The sequence below is a fragment of the Radiomyces spectabilis genome, assembly GCF_025331425.1.
Source record: "Radiomyces spectabilis strain NRRL 2753 chromosome Unknown BYT42scaffold_8, whole genome shotgun sequence".
NCBI lineage: Eukaryota > Fungi > Mucoromycota > Mucoromycetes > Mucorales > Radiomycetaceae > Radiomyces > Radiomyces spectabilis.
Genome location: NW_026251933.1, coordinates 512,593 through 535,196, shown reverse-complemented (window position 1 = coordinate 535,196; position 22,604 = coordinate 512,593). Strand labels below are relative to the sequence as shown.

The 22,604-nt window shown below is 42.2% G+C and overlaps 7 protein-coding genes across 7 annotated transcripts; 3 read left to right on the top strand and 4 right to left on the bottom strand.

The window, feature by feature from the left end:
- Window positions 1-316: 316 nt before the first annotated feature.
- Window positions 317-2,358, bottom strand: BYT42DRAFT_374079 (organic solute transporter Ostalpha-domain-containing protein). The gene is made up of 5 exons (XM_051563276.1): window positions 1,952-2,358; window positions 1,817-1,861; window positions 1,641-1,742; window positions 1,317-1,568; window positions 317-1,154 (listed from the first exon to the last, which is right to left on the bottom strand). Exons 1-5 carry the CDS (start codon window positions 2,026-2,028, stop codon window positions 338-340), a joined length of 1,293 nt encoding a protein of 430 aa, XP_051422212.1. The 5' UTR covers window positions 2,029-2,358; the 3' UTR covers window positions 317-337.
- Window positions 2,134-4,078, top strand: BYT42DRAFT_573363 (Alpha/Beta hydrolase protein). Its single transcript, XM_051568717.1, has 6 exons — window positions 2,134-2,597; window positions 2,676-2,835; window positions 2,902-3,105; window positions 3,190-3,263; window positions 3,329-3,415; window positions 3,477-4,078. The coding sequence occupies exons 1-6, from the start codon at window positions 2,365-2,367 to the stop codon at window positions 3,934-3,936; spliced, it is 1,218 nt and encodes a 405-aa protein (XP_051422211.1). The 5' UTR covers window positions 2,134-2,364; the 3' UTR covers window positions 3,937-4,078.
- A 1,466-nt stretch (window positions 4,079-5,544) lies between these two features.
- BYT42DRAFT_498830 (chitin synthase 1) lies at window positions 5,545-8,688 on the top strand (the record flags this gene model as incomplete). Its single annotated transcript, XM_051564591.1, has 7 exons — window positions 5,545-5,875; window positions 6,009-6,229; window positions 6,321-6,569; window positions 6,740-7,378; window positions 7,443-7,482; window positions 7,547-7,686; window positions 7,762-8,688. 7 exons carry the CDS (start codon window positions 5,545-5,547, stop codon window positions 8,686-8,688), a joined length of 2,547 nt encoding a protein of 848 aa, XP_051422210.1.
- A 515-nt stretch (window positions 8,689-9,203) lies between these two features.
- Window positions 9,204-9,898, bottom strand: BYT42DRAFT_614871 (lactoylglutathione lyase; the record flags this gene model as incomplete). Its single annotated transcript, XM_051571900.1, has 4 exons — window positions 9,204-9,245; window positions 9,308-9,521; window positions 9,588-9,722; window positions 9,798-9,898. The coding sequence occupies 4 exons, from the start codon at window positions 9,896-9,898 to the stop codon at window positions 9,204-9,206; spliced, it is 492 nt and encodes a 163-aa protein (XP_051422209.1).
- A 3,725-nt stretch (window positions 9,899-13,623) lies between these two features.
- Window positions 13,624-14,153, bottom strand: BYT42DRAFT_614870 (uncharacterized protein; the record flags this gene model as incomplete). The annotated part of the gene is made up of 4 exons (XM_051571899.1): window positions 13,624-13,684; window positions 13,768-13,858; window positions 13,922-13,996; window positions 14,081-14,153. 4 exons carry the CDS (start codon window positions 14,151-14,153, stop codon window positions 13,624-13,626), a joined length of 300 nt encoding a protein of 99 aa, XP_051422208.1.
- A 990-nt stretch (window positions 14,154-15,143) lies between these two features.
- On the bottom strand, window positions 15,144-15,849 carry BYT42DRAFT_573331 (uncharacterized protein). The gene is made up of 3 exons (XM_051568716.1): window positions 15,682-15,849; window positions 15,543-15,620; window positions 15,144-15,470 (listed from the first exon to the last, which is right to left on the bottom strand). The coding sequence occupies exons 1-3, from the start codon at window positions 15,830-15,832 to the stop codon at window positions 15,322-15,324; spliced, it is 378 nt and encodes a 125-aa protein (XP_051422207.1). The 5' UTR covers window positions 15,833-15,849; the 3' UTR covers window positions 15,144-15,321.
- A 4,437-nt stretch (window positions 15,850-20,286) lies between these two features.
- BYT42DRAFT_546807 (uncharacterized protein) lies at window positions 20,287-21,997 on the top strand (the record flags this gene model as incomplete). Its single annotated transcript, XM_051565910.1, has 2 exons — window positions 20,287-20,802; window positions 20,876-21,997. 2 exons carry the CDS (start codon window positions 20,287-20,289, stop codon window positions 21,995-21,997), a joined length of 1,638 nt encoding a protein of 545 aa, XP_051422206.1.
- Between the last annotated feature and the right edge of the window lie 607 nt (window positions 21,998-22,604).

The window sequence follows — 22,604 nt, the reverse complement described above, 5'->3', positions numbered from 1 at the left end:
TAGTGCTAATTTCGGTTCATTGCTTTTCCGACGAAATTAATGAAAATCGCCCCATATTATAAGTTGAAGCATTTGCCTTTGCTGTAGTTAACCAAGCTTAGATTTCTTCTAACAAAAGAGGCACTCGGTACAGTAGAAAGAAAGAAGAACATATAAAAGGCTTTCAAATTACTCACATTGTCCTTTCTTTTTTTACTATGCTACGCCGCAAAGTCTTACAGCCAATTCTTAGTCATGACCGCTTCGACAATCTCTCTGGTAAATTAAAAAAGATTCGTGATATTTCTTCATTTTAAATAAAAGGTATCAATGCAAATTAAAAAAAAAAAGAAGGATTCTACAATTGATGATAATGCGAGGATTGATGTGCAGGTTTAGGCATGGGGTAAACCTCGGATTCCGGAGGATAAATTTCGACTTTGGTTTCCTCGATGGGGCCCTGGGCCATAGGCGACAAAAGATGACCAGTGGTTTCGCTGGTGGCGTACATTTCGCGTTTCTTCCGAGCTTTCAGTTCCATGCGTTTACGTGCTAAGCGGTACGAATCCACACCGCAGCATAAGACATTGTAGAAGAATTCGGGAAGATATGAGAGGTAGCCGTCGACAAATGCTTGCCACGTCGATAATCTTCCTTCTTGATTGAGCGCCTTGTTGATATTGTCGTCGGGACCAAAGAATTTAATCATCACAAACATAATAACACACATACACGCACAGATAAGGATCACGTAAAGACCGTTTTTCACTGCTGCGGCTGGCCAAGCTAATCCATCGCTGGAATGGGTGCCGTCGGTGCCTTTGATGATATGGGCGGTTTCCAAAACGGACAAGAGAATTTCCCCAAAGTAGAAAATCACCATAATGGGACCTTTGACACACCAAAACATACCGTGAGCCTTAATGTGACCGCGTTGCCATTCTTCATGGAAAATCGCCAAGTAGGTGAAAAGAGCACTCAGAATGATGGAAAGTGAGATGAAATTGATGATCACCAAATAGACGTGAGCTCCGTGGAAATTGTAACTCTCACCACAGTAGTATCCTTTGACGGATGCAATGACGGATACCAACGCATCAATGATGGACCAGATAGGGTATTGAAACACAAGGATATCTGTAATAATGCGATAATGCATTCCCCATTTTGATTTTCTTTCAACAAAATAAAAAGCAGAATCCGTGAGTGAAAATGCTCAAAGTATCGGAGCTTCGGTCCCGAAAGCTTGGCAGTCGGGGGATCGGAGAACTCGCCAAAAAATAATCATGGCAATGAAAAAAACAAAACAAAAAACAAAGGAAACCCGGGATACTTACAGATTGACCTTGAATAACATAAACACTTTGGTAGTGACTCCTTCTTTAATGGTTCCTGCTTCTTCTCGGAAAGGCTTAAGATATGCTTGCAGACAAGCATACAAATTATAGACCGCAAAGGCTTCAAAAAGTGTAGCAAAGAACATGATGGTCGTGGAATAATCGTAGCGTAGATAAGAAAACCATGCCAATGTCGCGTAAACGGGAGGGTATAGCAACACACGTAATTTATGGCGTTGGATCTCTGGATCACTAGGCACAACGAAATCATCGGATCAATCTATCAGTCGGACAACGTAGTTGGGTGGTCAAAAATAGACTTACTAGTAGTTCCGCAGATGTTTCCACACGATATACAACGCGACGATCCACGTAATGAGAAGAAGAACCAGACATGCTAACCAACCAAGGACATGCCAATTCTGACTGTAAGAATGGCCAACATGAGTTAGGCATGAGCTTGGATCTCGCGTTGAGTTTTATGTTTTTTTTAAACGTACCTTGGGTGAGAGAGGAGATCTTTGAAATGAAAACCGGGTTGGGAGCTAAGGAAAATTTCACCATAAAAAGGTTAAAAAACAGGGTCTGAAAAAAAAAAGTTTTATAGAAATAATGGAAGTATAACACAAACGTACAAACCACCGTCGTTTCGAAGACCTCCAGTGGTAGGACAGGAATCGCCGGCTCCTTCACTAATAGTACTGTTGTCCATGAGGTATCAGTGTAAAGTACAGTCAAGGACAGAAGGAATTCCACAAGTAAAAAGAGGCCAGCAAGTGAACGATTGGGATAGAAGATAAAGGAAAATAAAGAGAGTCTAAAAAGGATGTGTGCATTCCACAAAGGACGCACTTTATTTTTCTGTGGGCTGTGCCTGAGTCTCAGCTGTGGCGTCGGCATCATCTTTGTGAAACCAACTGGCGGGAAAACAGTTGTGCCATTGCCAAAAGAAAGCCACAATTCTTTTATTTTTCGGTTATGTCATCTTATACACATGTCCTCGGATTTGCACCCGTAGTTGATCATTCTTTTTTCTTTACTCTATGCAATGAGGAATGTTAGATTATTTCACCATCCCAATCCTTGTCGCATTCCCGTGAAACACAATGCAGAGTCAAAGTCAGTTTCATTGCTAGACTACCTTGCTGAACGATGTCCCTCGCTTGTTGGTCACAGCGCCCAGTTCCATCCGTCCCCTTATCTATTCAACGGTCACCTTCAGACTATGTATGCCGCCATGTACAAAGATACAGCGACGGCCGATAAGATCGTCTATGAAAGGTACGTTATCATCGTGATGATATGCTGTGTGCACCGTGCCCTGTGCTGGAAAAACACTTAATTTCCCCCCTTCTGCAGGGAGTTACTGCGCATGGCCAACGGAGGTCAAGTATCATTGGATTGGACCTTGCCTGCTTCGGGTGCACCAGCGTTTACAGACAGCACACCTACGCTTGTGATCCTTCACGGCTTGACGGGAGGAAGCCATGAAGCGTACATTCGTGGGTTACTTGAAGTGGTAAGTAAGAGTTACATTCATGGTTTTGTTGGATGGGATCTGACGCGATTCCATAACCGGTACCAGGTTACTCGTCCTCCTTTCAATTATCGTGGTGTAGTCATGAATGCACGCGGGTGTTGCAACACCGATATTCTTACGCCTCAGTTATTCAATGGGGCATGGACAGATGATCTACGAGAATGTCTCGCTCATTTACAGAAAAAATTGGCACCGGGCACACCGCTGATTGGTATTGGCTATTCCCTCGGTTCCAACATCTTGGTCAAGGTAAAAAAAAATCCGCCATTGAAAGTGTACATGCAGGGCGACTATTTATTGACTTGCAATCAAATCAACCCGTTTTTTTGGCAGTACCTTGGAGAGGAAGGAGATAAGACCCCGTTCAAGGCCGCCATCTCAGTTGCCAACCCATTTGATTTCCTCGTGTAAGCGGTCTTCTCAGTCTTCAAAATACTGTCAGGATACTAAAGTAATAAGGTGCGAATTGCAGGTCAAGCAATGCATTGGAACGAGGGTTCTTGAGCAAACATGTTTATACCCGAGCCATGGCCAATAACCTGAAGCGACTATTTGAAGTGTAAGGATATGATGGATCCAACACAATACCCATGATTTGAGACTGATGACAGAAATATTAGCAATAAGGAAATGATGGCGCAACGGCAGGATATTTCTTATGATCAAGTGATGGCCGCCCAATCGATCCGTGAATTTGATGATGCTTGCACGCGCAAAGTGTTTGGATACACCACGGTGAATAACTACTACCGTGAAGCAAGTTCTAGTCAGTTTATTGAGCACGTAAAGGTACCTTTGTTATGCCTCAATGCGATGGACGATCCTATTGCAACGCCAGAGTGTATTCCTTGGGATGAAATCAAGATCAATCCGTATGTGGTTTTAGCCACGACTGAGCACGGTGGCCATCTCGGATGGTTTGAGCATTTTTATCATCCGTCCCGATGGGTCGATAAACCACTGGCGGAATTCATTGTTGCCATGTTTGAAGCCTACGATCCTCGCTTCAAGTCCGATTCCGCCCTTCTTGATCCCCAGACCATCATGCAGAACGTAGACACTATCAAACAACACCATTGAAAATCATCCCTATTGTATCATTGTATTATTAATTTTTATCTATTTATTAAATCTCTTTTTTTTTTTTTGGTTCATGCAATGACTTTTTCTTTCTTCAGGAGCAACAGGGACGACATTAAATGTTGAACACGTTGTGGAGTCATGAGCGTTAAAAAACGGGCTCAGCGGATAAAAGGTCTCACAACCTTAAATCTTTTTGTTTCTCCTTTGTGCAACCATAATCCGTACTTTATGTGACACAAGCATGGCAGGCCAGAAAAAATGCCACTGGCAAGAAATGATATCTCCTCTTCAAAAAGCATAAAAGGGACGACTGATTCGGGCCAAAAGCCCATCTGATACATCTGTATTTCTGACTGCCTTGATTGTGCTGGTAAAGATAGAGAGGTGATTGGAATCCACTGGCGGACAGTTACTCAGCGTAATAATAATAAAGTTATTGAACATTGTCCCTTTTTCTTGCAGCGTGGTGCGTAGAGAAGGCGTGCGGAAAAATAAAAAGTTGAATCAGAAAAGGATATTTGCTGATGCCGTACACTGCCACTGAGGAAAGATCAGATTTCGCACGTTGGACAAGTAAATATAGCGTGTACCACTGTCATAATTAACCGTACCGCATTGTACACAGACAGGCTTCTTCCATCTTTGTTAATTGATACTATTTATCACCCTCTATGGTGCTGATCTATGGTGACTCCGAATGCAGCCCCTAATAAACAAAAAGACGATGTGAAACTGCCGCCTCCATATTTTTTCTACCATGTGGACTGAGGGAGTGGGAAGAGGATCAAGCAAGTAGCCTATGTCAATATCATTGGCTGCTAAATTGGGGCAATTTAGTCTATCCTGATCCATTGGACAAGTTTCGGTTTTTACCATTTGTCGTGTTTATCGCCAAAGAACCCGCCAAGGATTTTGATGCAAAGAAAAAAAAAGTTAAAAATAAGCGAAACCTGATTCAAATAAAGAAGGATGATTATCCAATTTTTTTGCTGCTTTGGATAAATATTTTACGAAAATTTGAAAGGGCACCATGGGATGCAAACGGCAAGAAATGGCTGTTTGCCCGTTTTATATATGTTATGACATGTGATCAAACACTTCATCGGGGGCATGTCGCGCGATCTGAAACGCACAAGTCGACCCTGACTTATCCTTTGCGCCTCTTTACGAATGCTCAATGCTACAAGCACAGTTGGGATCTCCCAAGATTTTGGGATCCAGATCCCCATTGGGAAAGGGCGCTCAAAAAGCACCCAGCCATGTCGGAGTGTCGAATCATGGCTTGGGCTATATTTGGATAGTGGCTTTGCTGGAGACTCCATTTCCCGTTTGACGAACCATCGTCTATTCTCACGTTACACACGTCTATCGTTTGACTTTTTAAATTCTCTTCTCCGTTGTCTTTCCTTTTTTTTTTTTTTTTTTTTCTCTCTTCATAATCGGGGATCATTCTTTATTTTTTGCCCCTCTTTTTTCATCGCTTCTCATACTCTGAACTCTAACTTTTTTCTCCTTCTTCCCTCTTTTCCCTTTCATCCTTGTTAAAGCGTATCCGTCTTTGCTAGGTTTCTTCTTTTTATTAACTCGCTTAGCTCTATCGGTCTAATGTATCCATCGCAACATCCACCACCGGGGCCGACGCCAAAGTCAGAGTACGATCAATATCCTATGCACGAAACCCAATTCGTGCCGCAACCTATTGATCGCAATTCCCCTTTTGCGGACCCGTATCCGGAGGAGCCCGCGCATCAGCCTGGCGCTTATGACCACCAACCTTTATTACGAGACAACTCGGCGCCTTCGTACCAAGAACCGTATCCTCATCATCAACCTTCGCCCGTCTCACCCGGTGCTGTGTATCCTCAGTTTGCACCGCCATCTCCCAATATTCGATATGGCGAAGCTCCCCGACGTCAGCCACGTCGTTATAAAACAAGTAAGTACGATTTTGAAACTCTCTGCTCCCCTATTTTCCTGTTATCCTTTTTTGGATCGAGTTTTTATTTTTTTCCAAGTCATCCGCCCGTACTAATCAAAATGATTTTTTTTTTATCTTGTTTGAACAACAGCACGAAAGGTTAAACTTACACGTGGTAACTTGGTGCTTGATTGTCCTGTGCCCAGTCGATATTTGCAATCGGTGCCTATTAAAGATTCCAAAGAGTTCACGCATATGCGTTATACCGCCGCAACGTGCGATCCCAAAGATTTCGAATCCGAAGGCTACACTTTGCGACAGCAGTTGCTGAAGCGAGAGACAGAGTTGTTTATCGTCCTGACAATGTACAACGTAAGCTATTCCGTGTTTGGCATCCTTGGAGATACACTGTGTGACACTCAATTTCTTTTTTCCTTCTATTTTTCCTTGTCGACCGTTGTAGGAAGATGAAATTTTGTTTGCGCGTACCATGCACGGTGTGATGAAAAACATTGCTCATCTCTGTACTCGCGATCGGTCACGTACTTGGGGTCCAGAGGGTTGGAAAAAGGTTACGGTCTGTATTGTGTCCGATGGTCGTAATAAAATCCATCCTCGTACTCTGTCCCTTTTGGCCACCCTCGGTGTCTATCAGGACGGTGTGGCTAAAAATATCGTCGGCGATAAACCCGTGACAGCTCATATTTACGAGGTAAGCTTTGGCGGGATGAAATGGGGAACATGGTCTATATGGTGTACATGAATCGGACACGAAGAAAAAAATCGTCAAAGGCAAAAAAAGAAAAATAGGATGGTGGTGGAAATAAGAATTTTTGATGTTTTAGATATTGAAGAAAAAACGCCTCTCCTTTTTTTTTCTAGTACACAACCCAACTGTCAGTGGATCCGGACATGAAATTCAAGGGTGCTGATAAGGGTATGGTGCCGTGTCAAATGTTGTTCTGTTTGAAGGAAAAGAATCAAAAGAAGATCAACTCGCATCGCTGGTTCTTCCAAGCTTTTGGTCCTCTTGTGAAACCCAACGTTTGCGTACTGATCGATGTTGGTACACGACCCGGTCATACTTCCATCTACCATTTGTGGAAAGCCTTCGATATCAATTCTAATGTGGCCGGTGCTTGCGGTGAAATTCGTGCCATGACAGGTACCGCTGGTGTGGCTCTTTTGAATCCACTGGTGGCCGCTCAGAATTTCGAATACAAGATGTCCAATATTCTTGACAAGCCCCTTGAATCCGTGTTTGGTTACATTTCCGTCCTGCCCGGTGCTTTCTCGGCTTACCGTTATTCTGCGCTTCAGAATGATGCCAACGGACATGGTCCATTGGAAAAGTACTTTTTGGGTGAAACTCAGCACGGTGGAGATGCCGATATCTTTACCGCCAACATGTACTTGGCCGAAGATCGTATCTTGTGTTACGAACTCGTTGCTAAGAAAGAAGCCCACTGGGTTCTGCATTATGTATCCAGTGCTTATGGTGAAACCGATGTTCCCGATAAGGTTTGCATCAGTATTTTGCGCTGAGCATGTTCTTTTTACTCATCAATCATTTTTCTCTCATTAGGTGCCTGAATTCATTTCTCAACGTCGACGTTGGCTCAACGGTAAGCTATTTTTGTGATTATTCCCTTGGCATTATCACAGCGCTCATCAGTCATGGTTTTCTAGGTTCTTTCTTTGCTGGTATCTATGCTTTATACCATTGGCGTAAAGTGTGGACTTCCGATCATTCTTTCATTCGAAAGTTCATGTTCATGATTGAAGATTTGTATAATACTTACAATTTAATTTTCTCTTGGTTTGCTTTGGTAAGTGGACGGAAAGATAAAAAGTGCTTTGTTGAATGAACCGAATGGAGACTAACTGCGAGTTGCGATATCTAGGGTAATTTCTATTTGACCTTCTTTATCTTGACAAGCGCTCTTGGTTCCGATACCTTGGATCCCAAACCGTTCTCGGCCGAAGTCGCCAAGATTTTACACACTGTCCTCAATTATGTCTACGTGCTGTTGCTGATTGTTCAGTTCATCATTGCCCTTGGTAACCGTCCTCAGGGTTCAAAATGGGCTTACATCGGCAGTATGGTATTCTTTGCTTTCTTGATGGCGTACATGATGTTTGCAACGATTTGGATTACCGTTGTCGGTGTACGGGCCGTGGTGGAGAACGCGGATGGCTCGGTGTTGTCTATGCTTGGACAATCCACGTTCCGCAACATCATCATTTCCGTGTGTTCGACTTATGTGATGTACTTCCTTGCAAGTTTCCTGTTTTTCGATCCCTGGCACATGTTTACCAGTTTCCTCCAGTACATTTTCCTGTCACCCAGTTATACCAATATCCTTAATATCTATGCCTTCTGTAACACCCACGACGTTTCCTGGGGTACCAAGGGTGACAACACCGTGGCCACGGATTTGGGTGTGGTCAAAGCCAAGAAGGATGCCAGTGGCGAACATACCGTGGAAGTGGAAGTGCCAACGGAACAAAAGGATATCAACGAAGCTTACGAGGACGCATGTCTGGAATTGACCAAGGTCGTGCCACCGGAGAAGGAACATCGCGATGCCAAAACCAAGCAGGAAGATTATTATCGATCCTTCCGTACTCGATTGGTCTTGTCGTGGATTATCTCTAATCTTGCTCTGGTTGTCATCATTACCAATACCGCCATTCTCAACGATTTCAGTACCTTTGAGGAACGAAGCACCATTTACCTTGGTTTCATTCTTTGGAGTGTTGCGGGTCTTTCCGCCGTACGCTTCCTTGGTTCCTGTCTCTACCTCATTTTCCGCATTTTCACTGGCTAAAAAGAAAAGAGGCGTCTGCTCTCATCCATTTATCAGGCAAAACTCCCAGTGCTGTTGTAGAAAGATCCCGTTTGTCTCTATAGCTTATTCCCTCAGAACGTCTTTTTTAAAATCTCTTTTTTGCCCTTTTTTTTTTTATCTCGAAGTATTCATTTGCTATTTTCTTATTGTATATCTCCATGTCAATAAAAATAAGAAAGACAGATACATGTAATATACGCACACAAAGTTTCAACAGGAAACACAAAATTAATCAATGCCTAATGGACTCGCAATCAGCAGTATTCGATTTCTGATTTCGCGCGGATAAACTTTTTCATTTCAGTGCGAGTCTGATGGGCGACGATGCAAAATTGATTCATCTTTACGGAAATAATACAACTTACGAATTTTACGTGACAGAACGTGACAGACAACTTCCACTTTTCCTTTATCAACCAAATCATCCTACATCACATACACACATATCACCATAAAATATAGTACATTATCTACAATTGAATCCGCTGTCGATTTTAGATAGGAGATTGACCGGAAACAGTGGGATTTTGGATGATCTGTAACAGACAACTGTAAGTAGCCTTTTCACGCTTATTATTCTTGTCAAAATTGATATTACCTCAATCCAGTAGTTGTCGGGATCCAAGATGAAAGCAATATGCTTCATCTTACCATCGGTCAATCTCTTCTTGAAGTTGACACCGAGTTGCTCGAAACGTTCACAGGCCTTGTTGATGTCATCGACAAGGATAGCAATATGGCCATAACCTTTACCAGGGTCGCTGTTGCCGTTAGCGTAGGCAAATTTCTCATCATTCTCAGTACCCCAGTTGCTGTTAGATAAACTCTGGTTAGCTTTCTCACAATTACCAACGAGCTAATGTGAAGTCTCAACGTACTGAGTCAATTCGAGAACACCGGGCATGCTGAAGCACATCTTCTTCTTTTCCTCCTCATTTTCGGGAATTTGGTCCACATAAGCCAAGAAATACAAGGTGAATTTGGCTTCTTCGTGATCAGACTTGGTAATCAACCTAAACCACGCCGAGTAAGTTTTTAAGCACGCGCTTTCTCACTCGAGTCACCGTAAAGATACCGCAAATACTTACTTCATACCAAGCACTTCTTGGTAAAACTTCAACGAAGCCTTGGGGTCCTTGACACGGACCATGGTGTGGTTGAAAACATATTTGGAAGGATCAGTCGACATGATATAAAACGAGAAAAAAGGATTGAAGTACGAGTGTTCCGCCTCGCCAGGGATTTTAATTCATGGCTCAACAGTGACATCATAATTTCAACTCCGCCATGCGTCGCTGTTGCAGTGTGTCCCCGCACGCTCTTCATCCTGAACTTCTTCATTTCCGCTTCGATACTATCAATCAATGGGCATTTTTTAAATGGCCCATGATAAAAATTCTTCTATTTGGCGAGGATCAATGAGGAAAATGGCTCAAAACTTTTTGCCTTTTACCAATAGTGGTGCTTTGCAAGATACCATCCATGTCGGATATGCTGGCATTAACTGATGAAGAGGAGTGAGAGCTTGTTTGATATTGCTTCGGTATTCGTATGTCGAATAATTGGATGAGCCCTTTTCCCAAGCAATCGGACAACATTATTAGCAGTATAAACACAGTAGCGAATGTTGCAACTTCTGAAAAGACTGATCTTAACGTTACCTGCAGCGACGGTTGCACTAAAATTAATGCGCCTGAAGGCCGACCATCGGATTACTCGATATACAAATACCAAGCGCTGAGAATCAATTATCGTTCAAAATGTGGAAATTTCAGAGCGATTTTGCAATTTTCAGAGGCATGTCACTGATAACTTGGTATTTGAGGTAATTTACAAATGGAATTATGGAATCACCGGGCATAAATATACGAATCCGACATTCCTGCATCAAATTTCTGCCAGCATCCATCCACTTGATTAGTTTTCGTTCGTTTTCGACGAACCAAATAAATGACAGTTCTTGCTTCGCGTCGATCATACAATGCGTGATTTTTTAATAGACTGGTTTCATGAATTCTTCATGTAGTGTCCGTGAAAATGGTATGCATATACTACTAAGAGGAACTTTGAGTGCTGGATAAATTTGATCATAAAGATGCTGTTTTTAGTGCAGTAAAGAAAAATCAGTCATAGAAACTACAGTATAGTTTTTCTTATCTGCGAAGATGGAAGGAAACATTAGGAATGAGCAAAAAGGTGAAGTATTCAACGGACGAATAAGTGAGATAAACGAAGCCTAATTAATAGTGACTCGTTGCCATATCAGGACTGTTGTACTTTCGGTAGCAATGATTGTTGACAGTTTGTTTTCATTCATAGTTGGCGGAGAATCACCAGGATCGAAGTGGTTGTTTGCATTGGCGCATGATCCCTTCCAACGGTGAATAACGTCTTGAAGTTTTTGTAAGCAAGCTAAATATGAAGGTATCTCTGTAATGGACATTGGTATTTGCATGGGCTACTTCAAACATGATGTACATGAATTTGGTAATATGATCCATCAGATCAAACGTGATGTGATGTCCTAATACTAGATATTTTAGTGCACACCGCATCACGTACGATAGAATAACTACCGATTGCCAAATACGAAAGGCTGTATTTCGTTTTATGACGATCAATGGCGTTTTTTGTTTAAAAGTCCCAGCCGAACAAGGTCAGCTTGAACCACGTGGCGGTTTATTACCGCTTCATGTTGCACTCTGATCACCCCCAGCCCAAGGGGATGCCCGGGAGTCGAGTCTTCTTGTAAACGACTGATTACAGCATCTGGTCGTGCTCCGATCAAGTACACCAACTGCCTTGCGCTCGTCGTCTGTTACGGACGTCCTAATCCTTTTCAAAAGATACATTTAGTTAAATTCGTTTAATTTAAAGTCAACTTTTTTCTCCATACATCTGTCCTTACAATTGATGGACGATGTTATGATCCACATCGTTGAACAGAGGATTAATGATTGGCTGTAAGTATGTTTTAAAAAACTCTGTTTCTTGCATATCAATGTGAGTGATATCCAAGGGTAAACACTCAATCTTACATACAAAACATTTAGCAATTTGAAATTTGCGAGTACAGTAGTCTTTTGTCGGATAAACTTACAGGTTTCGAACGGTCAAAAGTAGTCTGTATATATGACTGTACGATTCATTGTCCACGTTTTTCAGCTATGAGCCTCGTTATGGCGAGGGAGCCACGGGCTCGAGATATTTCACCTTTTTCGACCGACTAAAAGACATATTAGAGACGAGTGATGGTATAAAAGCTGATATCTGGACCAACACAATGTCTTCCAGTTGCATCCGCATTTCAACGCTGAATTTTTGTTGCGAAATTGATGACTGCTCAATAAATGCGGCATAAGCTTCGATTCAGGAATGACCGATCAAGAAATCGATGCAGGTCAGCATGCGTTCTGCCAGGCTCCAATAGCAAGATGGGCGATAGAGCAAACAAATTTTGCACATGTCTCTCCATATACAATGGTTGAGTATTGACCCATGTTTCGACGAAATTTTTCAATATTTATTCGCAAGCAAAGCATTTGAATCCATTGGTTGTTTTGTAGATACGCCAACCATCTTAATGAAGTATTGATGATGCTTAGTATCCTGTCAACAAGGACCTTTCGTGGTATACTTACGAACAGTAACGTACTGAATATGGAAATCGCGGATGTGGTCTTCCTTTTGTCTTTGGATGAGAAGCTATTACCGCATAAAGGGTATGTAACTTGATTTTCGTTTTTTGACATGAAAATAAGATGCAGCAGGGATCCTAAAAAGAAAGGCTCGGTCTGCCGGTATTGAAATTATTGTATGTATTGGACATTCTCGTAATGTCACTTTGTCAATTTTGTGTATCCCATGATCTCACCACTTTCAGTAATGTCCATTTTTACTAATCAAGTATGCACGAATATGAAATCGCTCTGGTTCCACTTCGGCAACGGATCGTAGATTGTCAGAAATGCAACGATTGGACAAACTTTTGAGAGAAATTTCGTGAAGAAATTCGTCCAAGAAGTCTTCCAGTCGAGCGAAAAAGTGATGCAATATCTACATTGACCGCTTTATGTATTTATGAGATTGCTGAACAAGTCTGTCCAAAAAGTCAAGGAAACAGCACGAAATCATCGGCAATCGAAATATGCATGTTGAAGGGTATGACCTAAGTTGGGGCACTCGCTGATCAAACATACAGACAAGCCAAATATCATTCAAACTCAAGCCGTGACAAATTCTTCACGGATATAAATGACAAAAGGAAGACAACTATGTGGCCGACATTCCCATGAATGATCGACTCTTTGAACTCAGTGGACATATGATTTTGCATTTTTGTGTCGCCTCTTTCTATGCCGATTCCTGGTAAGCTTTATTTCATGACGCTTATGTATTTCACTGATGTATGTTATTATTGCCGCTGCCAAATGTAGTACTTGTTGTCCAGTATAAATATACCTCCATCGGTGAATCCACCTCAGTAAGCTTCTCCCGTGAAAAATCAGCTTGCTAAAAGCTTGGAAAAATCTTGATTTCAAGTTTGAAGAAAGTCTCACGAAAAAGTTTTATTTTACTGAATTAGGAAGTTGTGCTTGTGTAACTTGTGATTGATTTATATTCGGCTTTGTCCAATCGAGTAGGCGGAACTTTTGTCACAGTAAAACAATCGTTTTCTTTACCGGATGTTCATGAGCGAGAGTAAGCTAATGGTTGGAAATTCTAATCTTGCTTAGTGAATATCGCCTTCAAATGGTTCGTCTCCATCCCACGCATATATCATGGCCCAGATCTGTTATCCTTGCCTATACAGTATTCTTGATCGAGCGCAAAAAAAGTACAGCACCCAGGTATTACGTCCAGCCTATTTCTTATCTTCTCAATCAAATTATAGCTTGCATACGAACAATTTTATTACACTAAATCAAAAGTAACTCCCGTTTCGTACACATGCTTGGAATCCGCTACTTTCAAGCTGAAGGCAAATACTTTATTTGGATTGGAAAAAGGTGCTCCTCCATTTCATTGTCATTATGAATTTTGACCAGAGTCCTGTACCCGCCAACGTAGTTCTCGCACATGAAGATCTTGGGCATCGTATACTGGCGGGTAACTTTGTTGAGGTACTTCTGGATTTCATTGCCGTTGGCTTTTTTAAACGAATAATGTTAGTTCACCAGCCTTAGACATCCATTCATAAAAGCAAACTTACGCTCCTGGTCCAGATTCACGATCAAAGTTTCGGCATCATAGTCCCCAATCAAGTCGAAAGCATACTTGGTATTCTCTATGCGAAGCTGTTACAATACAAGACAGAATCGGACCTTCCCCGCTCCCACCGGGATCTGGGCTCTGTTCTCATGCTACATACTGCAGGTGGATGTGCCGAAAATAACAACATAGTTGTTTTCAATAATTTGCTTGACAGCCTCTTCGACTGACATGGTAGTGAGAAAAGAGATAACTAAAAAGGCAAAAAATGGATGCCGAGCTGGTGAGTTTTTACATGCTGTTGGACATCGCATTTTCGCTCTTGGAAAGTTAGACTCAGCACGGCGAATGTCGTATACGCACAGGCCCCGATCCATGGCTGCTCAATCCGGAGTTTGGGCAGCTCAACTAAAAAGCATGGAACTACCCATCCCAACGCCACACCTGTAATACTTGACAACAACACTTACCAAATTAATTTGTTGGTTTATGTGATTCACGGTTGATTCCGCAACAAGGAAGCATTTGATGACTATTCTATTACCTACCTTTTGTATATCGGATACACTTTTACAGCGAGACAAGCGAAAAAAAGGATCTCCCGATCTCGGATAGCAATAGTAAGGAAACTCTCACCCACCGAAGATAACAAAATAGGAACTTGGGTTAACGTAAATTTCAAAGGTGAACGCCGAAACAGATAATCTGTGAGAAAAAAAAATGGAAACTAGCCTTCACAAACATTCCTTCTTATCGTACAGAAATATCAGAATTAGGTCGCCCATGGGCCTGCTGACATCCAAGGCCGGGCCGCATAAGGCCCGATACCAACCAGACGTCATTTACGGCGTCTGGGTTTTCCGAATATTGGGTCACCACTCTTGTCCTGCTCATCCGCCAACCACAACTTCCTAGGAAAATAACCGTTTTGAGGCTCAATAGCACAGCCGCGTAGGCTCAAGACAATGAGAACTGCGCTATTCTTTCTATTCGGACCTATCTTTTCGGTTAAGCACAAATTTATCCTCCATCCAAGCAGTCATATTTCTCGTTATTACTTATTGGCATATGTTTATGAATATGAGTGGGATAATCCGTGGTAAATCTGGCGCTGCTCGGTAAAGGTACGCCTCTAAACGTCTCACATTCATTATGCTTATTTCAGAGGCCCACATGTCATATTCCATGCCTATACTGTATATATTATTTTATTGAAATTCGTGCGCGAGCCTAATACACCATTAACTAATTACGGTGAAATCTCAGTCAAATACTTTATCCTAACAGTTACTTATCTGGTTTACAAGTGTGTAAGAGCGATTTATTGAATGCGGTCAAACTTTCATACTCATGGCTAAAGTCGGCTACTATCAATCTTGGCGCAAACACAATACGTGATTGTTAAGCCATGGCGCTTTTTAATTGACCAGTCTGGTGAAGCATCATCAGAGAGTTAAAATCACCAATATGATGCTTCTTAATGAAAATGTTGGGCAAACTTTGCTGGCGGGTAGAATGCATGAGGTAATGCTCAATTTCAGTGCCTTCGGCTTTTTTTTTAAAAAAGAAAATAGTAGTTAATATTAGTTCACTAGTTCTAAACCTTCACTGATCAAACTTACGATCTTGGTCGAGGTACAAAATAAAAGGGGAGAAACCAAAAGTCTCCTCCAACAAACTGACGGCCGGGATTGTCTCGGCTATGATAAAGAGCTATATTAGAATTTTCCTTCCAAGTGGCTCTGTTCTAATGGTATATACGGGAGTCCGCCTTGGAGAAAATAGTAATATGGCGAGTAGCAACAAGTTCTAGGACACGTTCGGCCATGATGGTTAATGTGGAGATAAAGGAAGAATAGACAGAGAAAAAATGGATATCGAGCAGGTGCGTTTTTATACGTTTGCAAGACATCGCGCCTTCCACTTTGGGGGAGTTAATGTCAGCCACGGTAATATACAAACGTCCTGGTTCTTGCCTGCTGAGTTTAGAGCTCACCTGCAATGCACAGAACTGTCCATGCCGACGCCGTATAATCATTTCACTTCACAACATCAGACAGTCATTCTACTGTGTCCAGTTTTTATTAGATTCATATATGATGCGTTTGATATCACAAAAAAGCCTATTCATTTAGATGTGACCATTGAAACGAAGACACATCAGGAAAATCAAACACGTAAAATTAAAGTTACAGAAAAACAGGCTTAATCAAATACAGTAATCAAACGGTATTTGGTATTTCCATATTAGCCTTTGGTCTCCGGCCATAACTGTGCTGATGGAGGTCAAATTATGCAGGTTACTTTTTCATCTTGCATTGGCATCACCGGCTCAATACTGTTACGAAGACCTACTGAAGGAATCCCGCTGCTTCAATCATGGGTCTGATAATTGCCACAGGAACTACGTTAATGACAGTCCTTTGCCGTGTACTGTTGGCCCCGTCTTGCCGATAATCTCAGCCGGCGCGACAAGTATAGTTTGAGCCACTGAATCTAACTTTGGCTGGGAATCCTCATGAAACGCTACTTGGTTTGATCAGCAAACTTGTTCACTCGACAGCCGATTTTTTTCCCATGGATGAACCGGAACGGTCACATCCCGCTCTATGAATGACATAAATGACTGCGGGTTCTTTTATCCATTGGCAGCTGATTTGTTATGCTTTCAATAGAAAACCATCGGAACCATCCTCGATGCAGATGGAGCACTCATGTTGGTAACGTCCATTGATTTAGCTCTTGCGAACGAGGACCGGCTTTCTGGAAACCTGGCCCACATTTTCAGATCGATCAGAAATAAAGGAAGAGTATCGGTTTGAGCGGAGCGTAAAAAAGAAGGAAGCTTTGTACAACGAATCATCAAAAAACAAAGGAAGCTTAAATCTTTGGGATAACTACAAAATATGCGTAAACTGAGTTAGGCGATTTGGGAACACTTTATTAAGAATATTACTTTTTGGAATTCCCAAATGTACGATCCGTATCTGGTGGATTTAGGTTATCAAATCGATTTAAGTGTAATTGAATTTAAGAATCGCTTTTCGTGGTTCCCGGGGTCACTTAAACTGAGTGGTGACGGTACAGTACTGTATATCAAGGTCCGAGCACATTATATCAATGTAAAGCGAAATCCTCTTTGATCCACTCACCTGCCAATTTCTCTATTTACCAAGTCGATCGCTTCCCATTTGTATATGCAAATATTTAACCGGTCAGCGCTCGTTCCTTGTAACCTGTTTAGGGTGACCATGCATCACACCACAAGAACCAACTCAAAGCTTGTTCTCCCAAGCAAGCCCCCTCTAATGATAGGGATATTTCAATCCTCGTCGATAATCCGCACAAAAAGACAACTGATCTTTTTGTTTCTTTTCTTTCTTTGCTACATCAAGGCCATGCATCCATCATGAACTTGCCTTATGTATAACACCTTTACTTAAACAACTCCAGAAAACGCCAATTCTCCGTCTCCAGAAAATTCGTTATGATGTCGTTTCATGAATCTGAATCAGCCACCGTGTAGTTACCCCTCATTACGAGTGTTACCATGGCCCAAAACACTTCATTCTATGTTTATTATTCTCCCCGTTATTGACAAGACTCGTAAATCAACCGTCAAACTGTGTGTAATAAGATACCAGTTCCAAACCAAAAGCGCATGAAATTTAGCCTGACACAGATATTGCACAAGTCGCAAGTCGTTGAACACTCGAAATACAGTACTCAGTTTCAACTTCCTACATGGTCTCTGCAAAGAGTTTATGCTGTTCTAATAAGCACGGTAAGTGTAAAATGAAACAAGTTGTCCAGAATTTCTTGATTTATTACAATATGTGGTAAGTATGAAGTACGATAATCAAACAACCAGTATGACAAAGTATTTCTTCCAATAAAATGAATCACCTGCAAATAACCTGTTTTTCTCTGATAAAGAACATTCCTATCTAGAGTGAACGCTGACCTAACAATAAATCCGGTATCGCTTCACAGGCCATGCCGCTGCTACTTCCAAAACTTAACTTTTAAATGGAGGACAGTAATTTTATATTGGGAGGTAAATGTACATATCGTATTTTACGAAAGCGTAATGCTTAAAAACAATGGATCCTTGAAACCAAAAGCGCCGAGGTTTCACATGGAGATTGGATATTCCTAGACGTCCGGAGCATGCACCAAGTTCCGCTAAACAACTGCTTATATGGTATCATAGGACTCATTATTCATTAGTTCTCATAATTGACAGACAAATACTCCTGAACAGTACTCATCACGATCATCGCGCCAAGTGTATAGCAACAAAGAGGATTGAGAATGAACCATAGTGATATTAGGGCTTTGTATGGCCGTTTCAATGGTACCGACCGAGATGAAAAAGAGTTTAATGTCCAATTAGATCTGTCTTTACAGGATAACAGGGTGACGGGCAATGGTATGTTCAAGTGATTTCTGTCGCTTGAAAATAAATAAACCCTGAGCGAGAATATGTTTCAAGATACTTGGGTAGATCAATGTTAAACAAAAAGGATTAGAGTTGAGACACGCTGTTGCCTTGCTGACAACAACCACGCGCTACGTGTGGAAATCAAACACAAGGTTTGAAGCATCCAGGGCAAGTTTGTTTTCAAAGAGACAACAGCGTGCTGGGTATTGAAGCACTTGCAGAGCCTTCTGCTTCTTTCACGCGAATCCTCACCTTTTCTGCCATCATTGACAACGGCAAAAGAAATACTCCGAAGTCCCAGAACCACCTCTTCGCGGTTTCAACTGTAATTATTATAAAAAGTGGATTCGATGGATGACCATTTTCACTGCTAGATAGCAATCGTTTAGTTGCAGCAAAAATACAATCATCACACAAAAGATATGTTAGTCATTAGGTCGACGAAACAACACAGTTGGCTGGATTAGGTGCAGATCATTTAGAGTTTGTCAATGTAATTTCCCAGGCGGGGAGGCCTGTGCTCTGTTTTTGAAAATTGACACCATGCCGAAGGGAATAATGTATCACCGTATGGTCGTTATGGTTACGCTTACGCAAAACCAAGCTTGCAGTTGGTCGTGCTGCGCGCGGATCAACTGGTGAATTATTAAGAGATTGCGGCAGAATCCATCTATTCTGTTCGTTGTACGATGTCCTTTTTTCAGATCCTTGACCGTTTAAAGTTCAGGGGGTGGTTGTAATCTGTAAAGCTTGTATCTGCTGAATGTGGGTCTGTGGCCAAGCGACGCAATTTTTACCGATGGGGATCAAACGAATTCATCATGCATGTTGAATAAAGGCGGGTTAAATTGATCATCACAGACTTAATATTCCAATCGAAACATTAAGAAAGCGACTACATTATCCCATGGTTTACAAAGTGGGAAATTTCATAGATAATCGAATTTTGGGCTAGGGTTGAATGATCATTCATTGTTACACGGTGACGCTGAAATGGGACCCGTTGTTTTGATTGCCTAATTTGGCGACCCAATGACAAAAAGACAAAACAAGGAGGAGCGCCATTTTGGTGCCGTCCTATGAGATGCAGTAGCTCGGCTAGTGTATCCGCTCCATTCCAACCGGCTCACAGGATCTCGCTCCGAACAGGTAGGACAAACCTCGTCATACTCACCTTTACCCGAGGGTAAAATCGATCGCTGGACCGAATGGAGTGGCGTCAGAAGATGCGTGCCTGGCGCTCACGTCAGATTCACGTCTTTTCATCATTACCTTTTAGCGTCCCTGACGTATCCTACTGCAAAGCTGTCACATTGTCCTTGGAGATCCATTCTGAATTTTGTCGTGAGTCAATGAACCCCGTCGATTTAATTTAATTTTTTCCCCATCTTATTAAAATAGTGGCACGTTGCTTATTCTTTGGTTGATTCTGCCCACAAAGAACGTTGAGATGGATTCTACACAAGGACGTACACGGGAGTCATGGTAACCAAAAATGCAAAAAGGAAAAAATAGGCGCGAGGGGAGGGAGATCGCACATGAACAACACAGCAGTAGGTTGCACTACTGTATCCAAAAATAAAGCCCAGCTGGTGAAACGTCCGTTTTGGCTGGTCTTCTTGAACATCATCCAAGGTTCTCTCTTTTGAAGCACTTTTTTTGAAGCACTTTTTTTTTTCGAGGGTTGGAAACCACGGTCCCAACTTTTTGTATAAATACAACCCCCCTTTCGCTTCTTCTTTGTCAATTCACTCCATCAATTGTGTAGTTCTAGTCTCTTTTTCTTTTCCTTGTGTATTTTTCACTTTTTTCTTTTTTGCACATATACCCAGCTGTTTATACTTCACTTTTCTGTTTGCTCACTCATACCCTGGCTCTTTTGTCATTATATTCCCTTCATCTCCATATAAACATTTGTCATCATGTATGCTTGTAATATTACCAATGAACCCTCTATCCACTTCTTGCAACAAGAACAGCCTTATATGCCCGTCTGTACAACTGCATCTCCCAGTATACCAATTCAATCATCCTTTATGGGCATCCTGTCATCCTTCCCCATTATTCAAGAGACCCCTCTTCTGCATCATCCATCAATAGCATCGCCTTCCTTGAAGAAGAAGACTAGACCCAATGGCGGCGCCGCAAAGCCCTCCAAGACATCCGAACTCAAGTTTAAAATTGAATCCGTTGGCCATCATCCGGAACATGACGATGATTTGGAAATGTGTCCTGCGCGAACACGACCCAACTGGCCGACCCATATCGAGACTTGGTGGAAGGCATGTCATCCTACAGAAAAGCCACCATACTCTTACGCCACCTTAATCGCGCACGCCATCCTCTCCAGCAAAGACGGCCGACTGACTCTCAATGACATTTATCGTTGGATTGCTGAGCATTATCCTTTTTACGTTCTCGGTCAAGGTGGTTGGCAGGTAAAAAAAAATCGAACATTATCACCTTGGTAACGAAACCTTGTTGTGTTAACTCTGATATTCTTAACTGCAGAACTCCATTCGACACAATTTGTCCCTCAACAAGAAATGGTTCATTAAAATTGATCGTTGCCCGACCCAGGCCAATCCTGGCAAAGGCTGTTACTGGACTCTGGTAGAAGGTGTTGAACACATCTTTGTCGACAACCTGTCTCAAGCTGGGGGTCACAGTCGTAAACATCACGATATTGGACTCACTGCCGAACTGTCACTGGGTCACCGTCGCGGCACTTCCTGCTTCCATTCTTCCAAGCACCCATCCGAAACCGAGACCAAGTCACCGAAACCCAGCCAGGACAGCAAGTCCAAACCGGGTCCTGAAATGGTGCCACTGTATACCACTTTTCGTATGGTCGAGAATTTGTCAGTTACCAAGAGCTCAGAAAGACGTCGTAAGCTGAAACGTAGAAAAGCAAGACGCACCGTGGAACCCGGTTCGTATTGCGAGTCAGAATATGATTCAGGTGTGGATGTTGGCAACGAATATGTCTCTGGTTACGAGCACAAGCAAAAAAAGAAGAAACACAGGGCAGACACCAATGTGGATGACAAGACCTCAGGTGACCGCGATGAAAAAGAAGACACGGTGGCCACAGCCACTACTGCCACAGATGATTATTCCCAGTTAACATGGCAAGACTTACTGTCGGTGGATATCTCTCAATTGCAAGCTATACAGAACAATCCCTCGTATGACCCATCCTCCACTGTTTTGGAAGTGCCGACCACCTTTGATTTTTCGCAGCCAGCGACATCCATGTGGTATGCTGAAACTGAAGTACCGAACGGTTTACCAAGCCAAAGTGACATCGTCGCTGCTGCCCTTCAACCCATGGGCTGTCTTGACTTTGGCATCGATGGCCTCAATCTACCGAATCCCAGCGTATCCGAGTCAGCGGCGAATTCTTCCGCGTGCTCTGCAGCAACGAAGCATGCGAACGCACCCATGTTACTGCAGCAGCCTATCACGATCAATCTGGATGATGACGAGTATCAGAAATATCTACATTTTGAAGACGAAGATGACCTGGCCGCTACATACCCATTATCACGGTTCGCGTATCCAAGTGAATGCCTTTTCGGCCCTATGCAAGATCTATTGTATGCCCCTTTTGATGTTATGCATAATAAATAAAATACCTTATCACATTGCTTTATCAAGCCGTTGTTTTTCTTGTTATGTCTAATTCGGGAAATCGCATACCCAGAAATGGTGTTCTCCTAGGGAAAAATCCAGCAAAATGCTACGATGCTACTCCGGGAGAAAAATAAAACAAGGAAAAAAATCCAAGGCAAGCAAAACATCGAAATAGAAACATGACGAACTTTTGCAGCATGGAACAAAAAAATACGGATTTGTAAACAACCAAAAAAAAAGACATGCAACAAAGCAAATGAATAAAGAAAAACTGTTAAATCGCGCATAAAAGCTCAATAAAAAAAGGCCACTACATTTGGGACGAGTTGGTTCATTTCCTAACATTCTACCATTCACGCTGGAAAACCATGTTATGCCTCAAAAAGTTTCATTCCATGATCGATTTTTTTCGTTTCCGCCGATCGTATGGAAAACAGCGTGATTTGCATCATTAGCACCGATGTTCTTTTGGTCTAGATGCGTGATTCTGACGTAAGAAACGATCGTACAACACCGTCGGGAATAGTATACAACGACTTGATGGACCATCAAAGTCATCCTGTCACGTTTGAACTGGTCGTACATGAATTGAAGGACTTTGGAT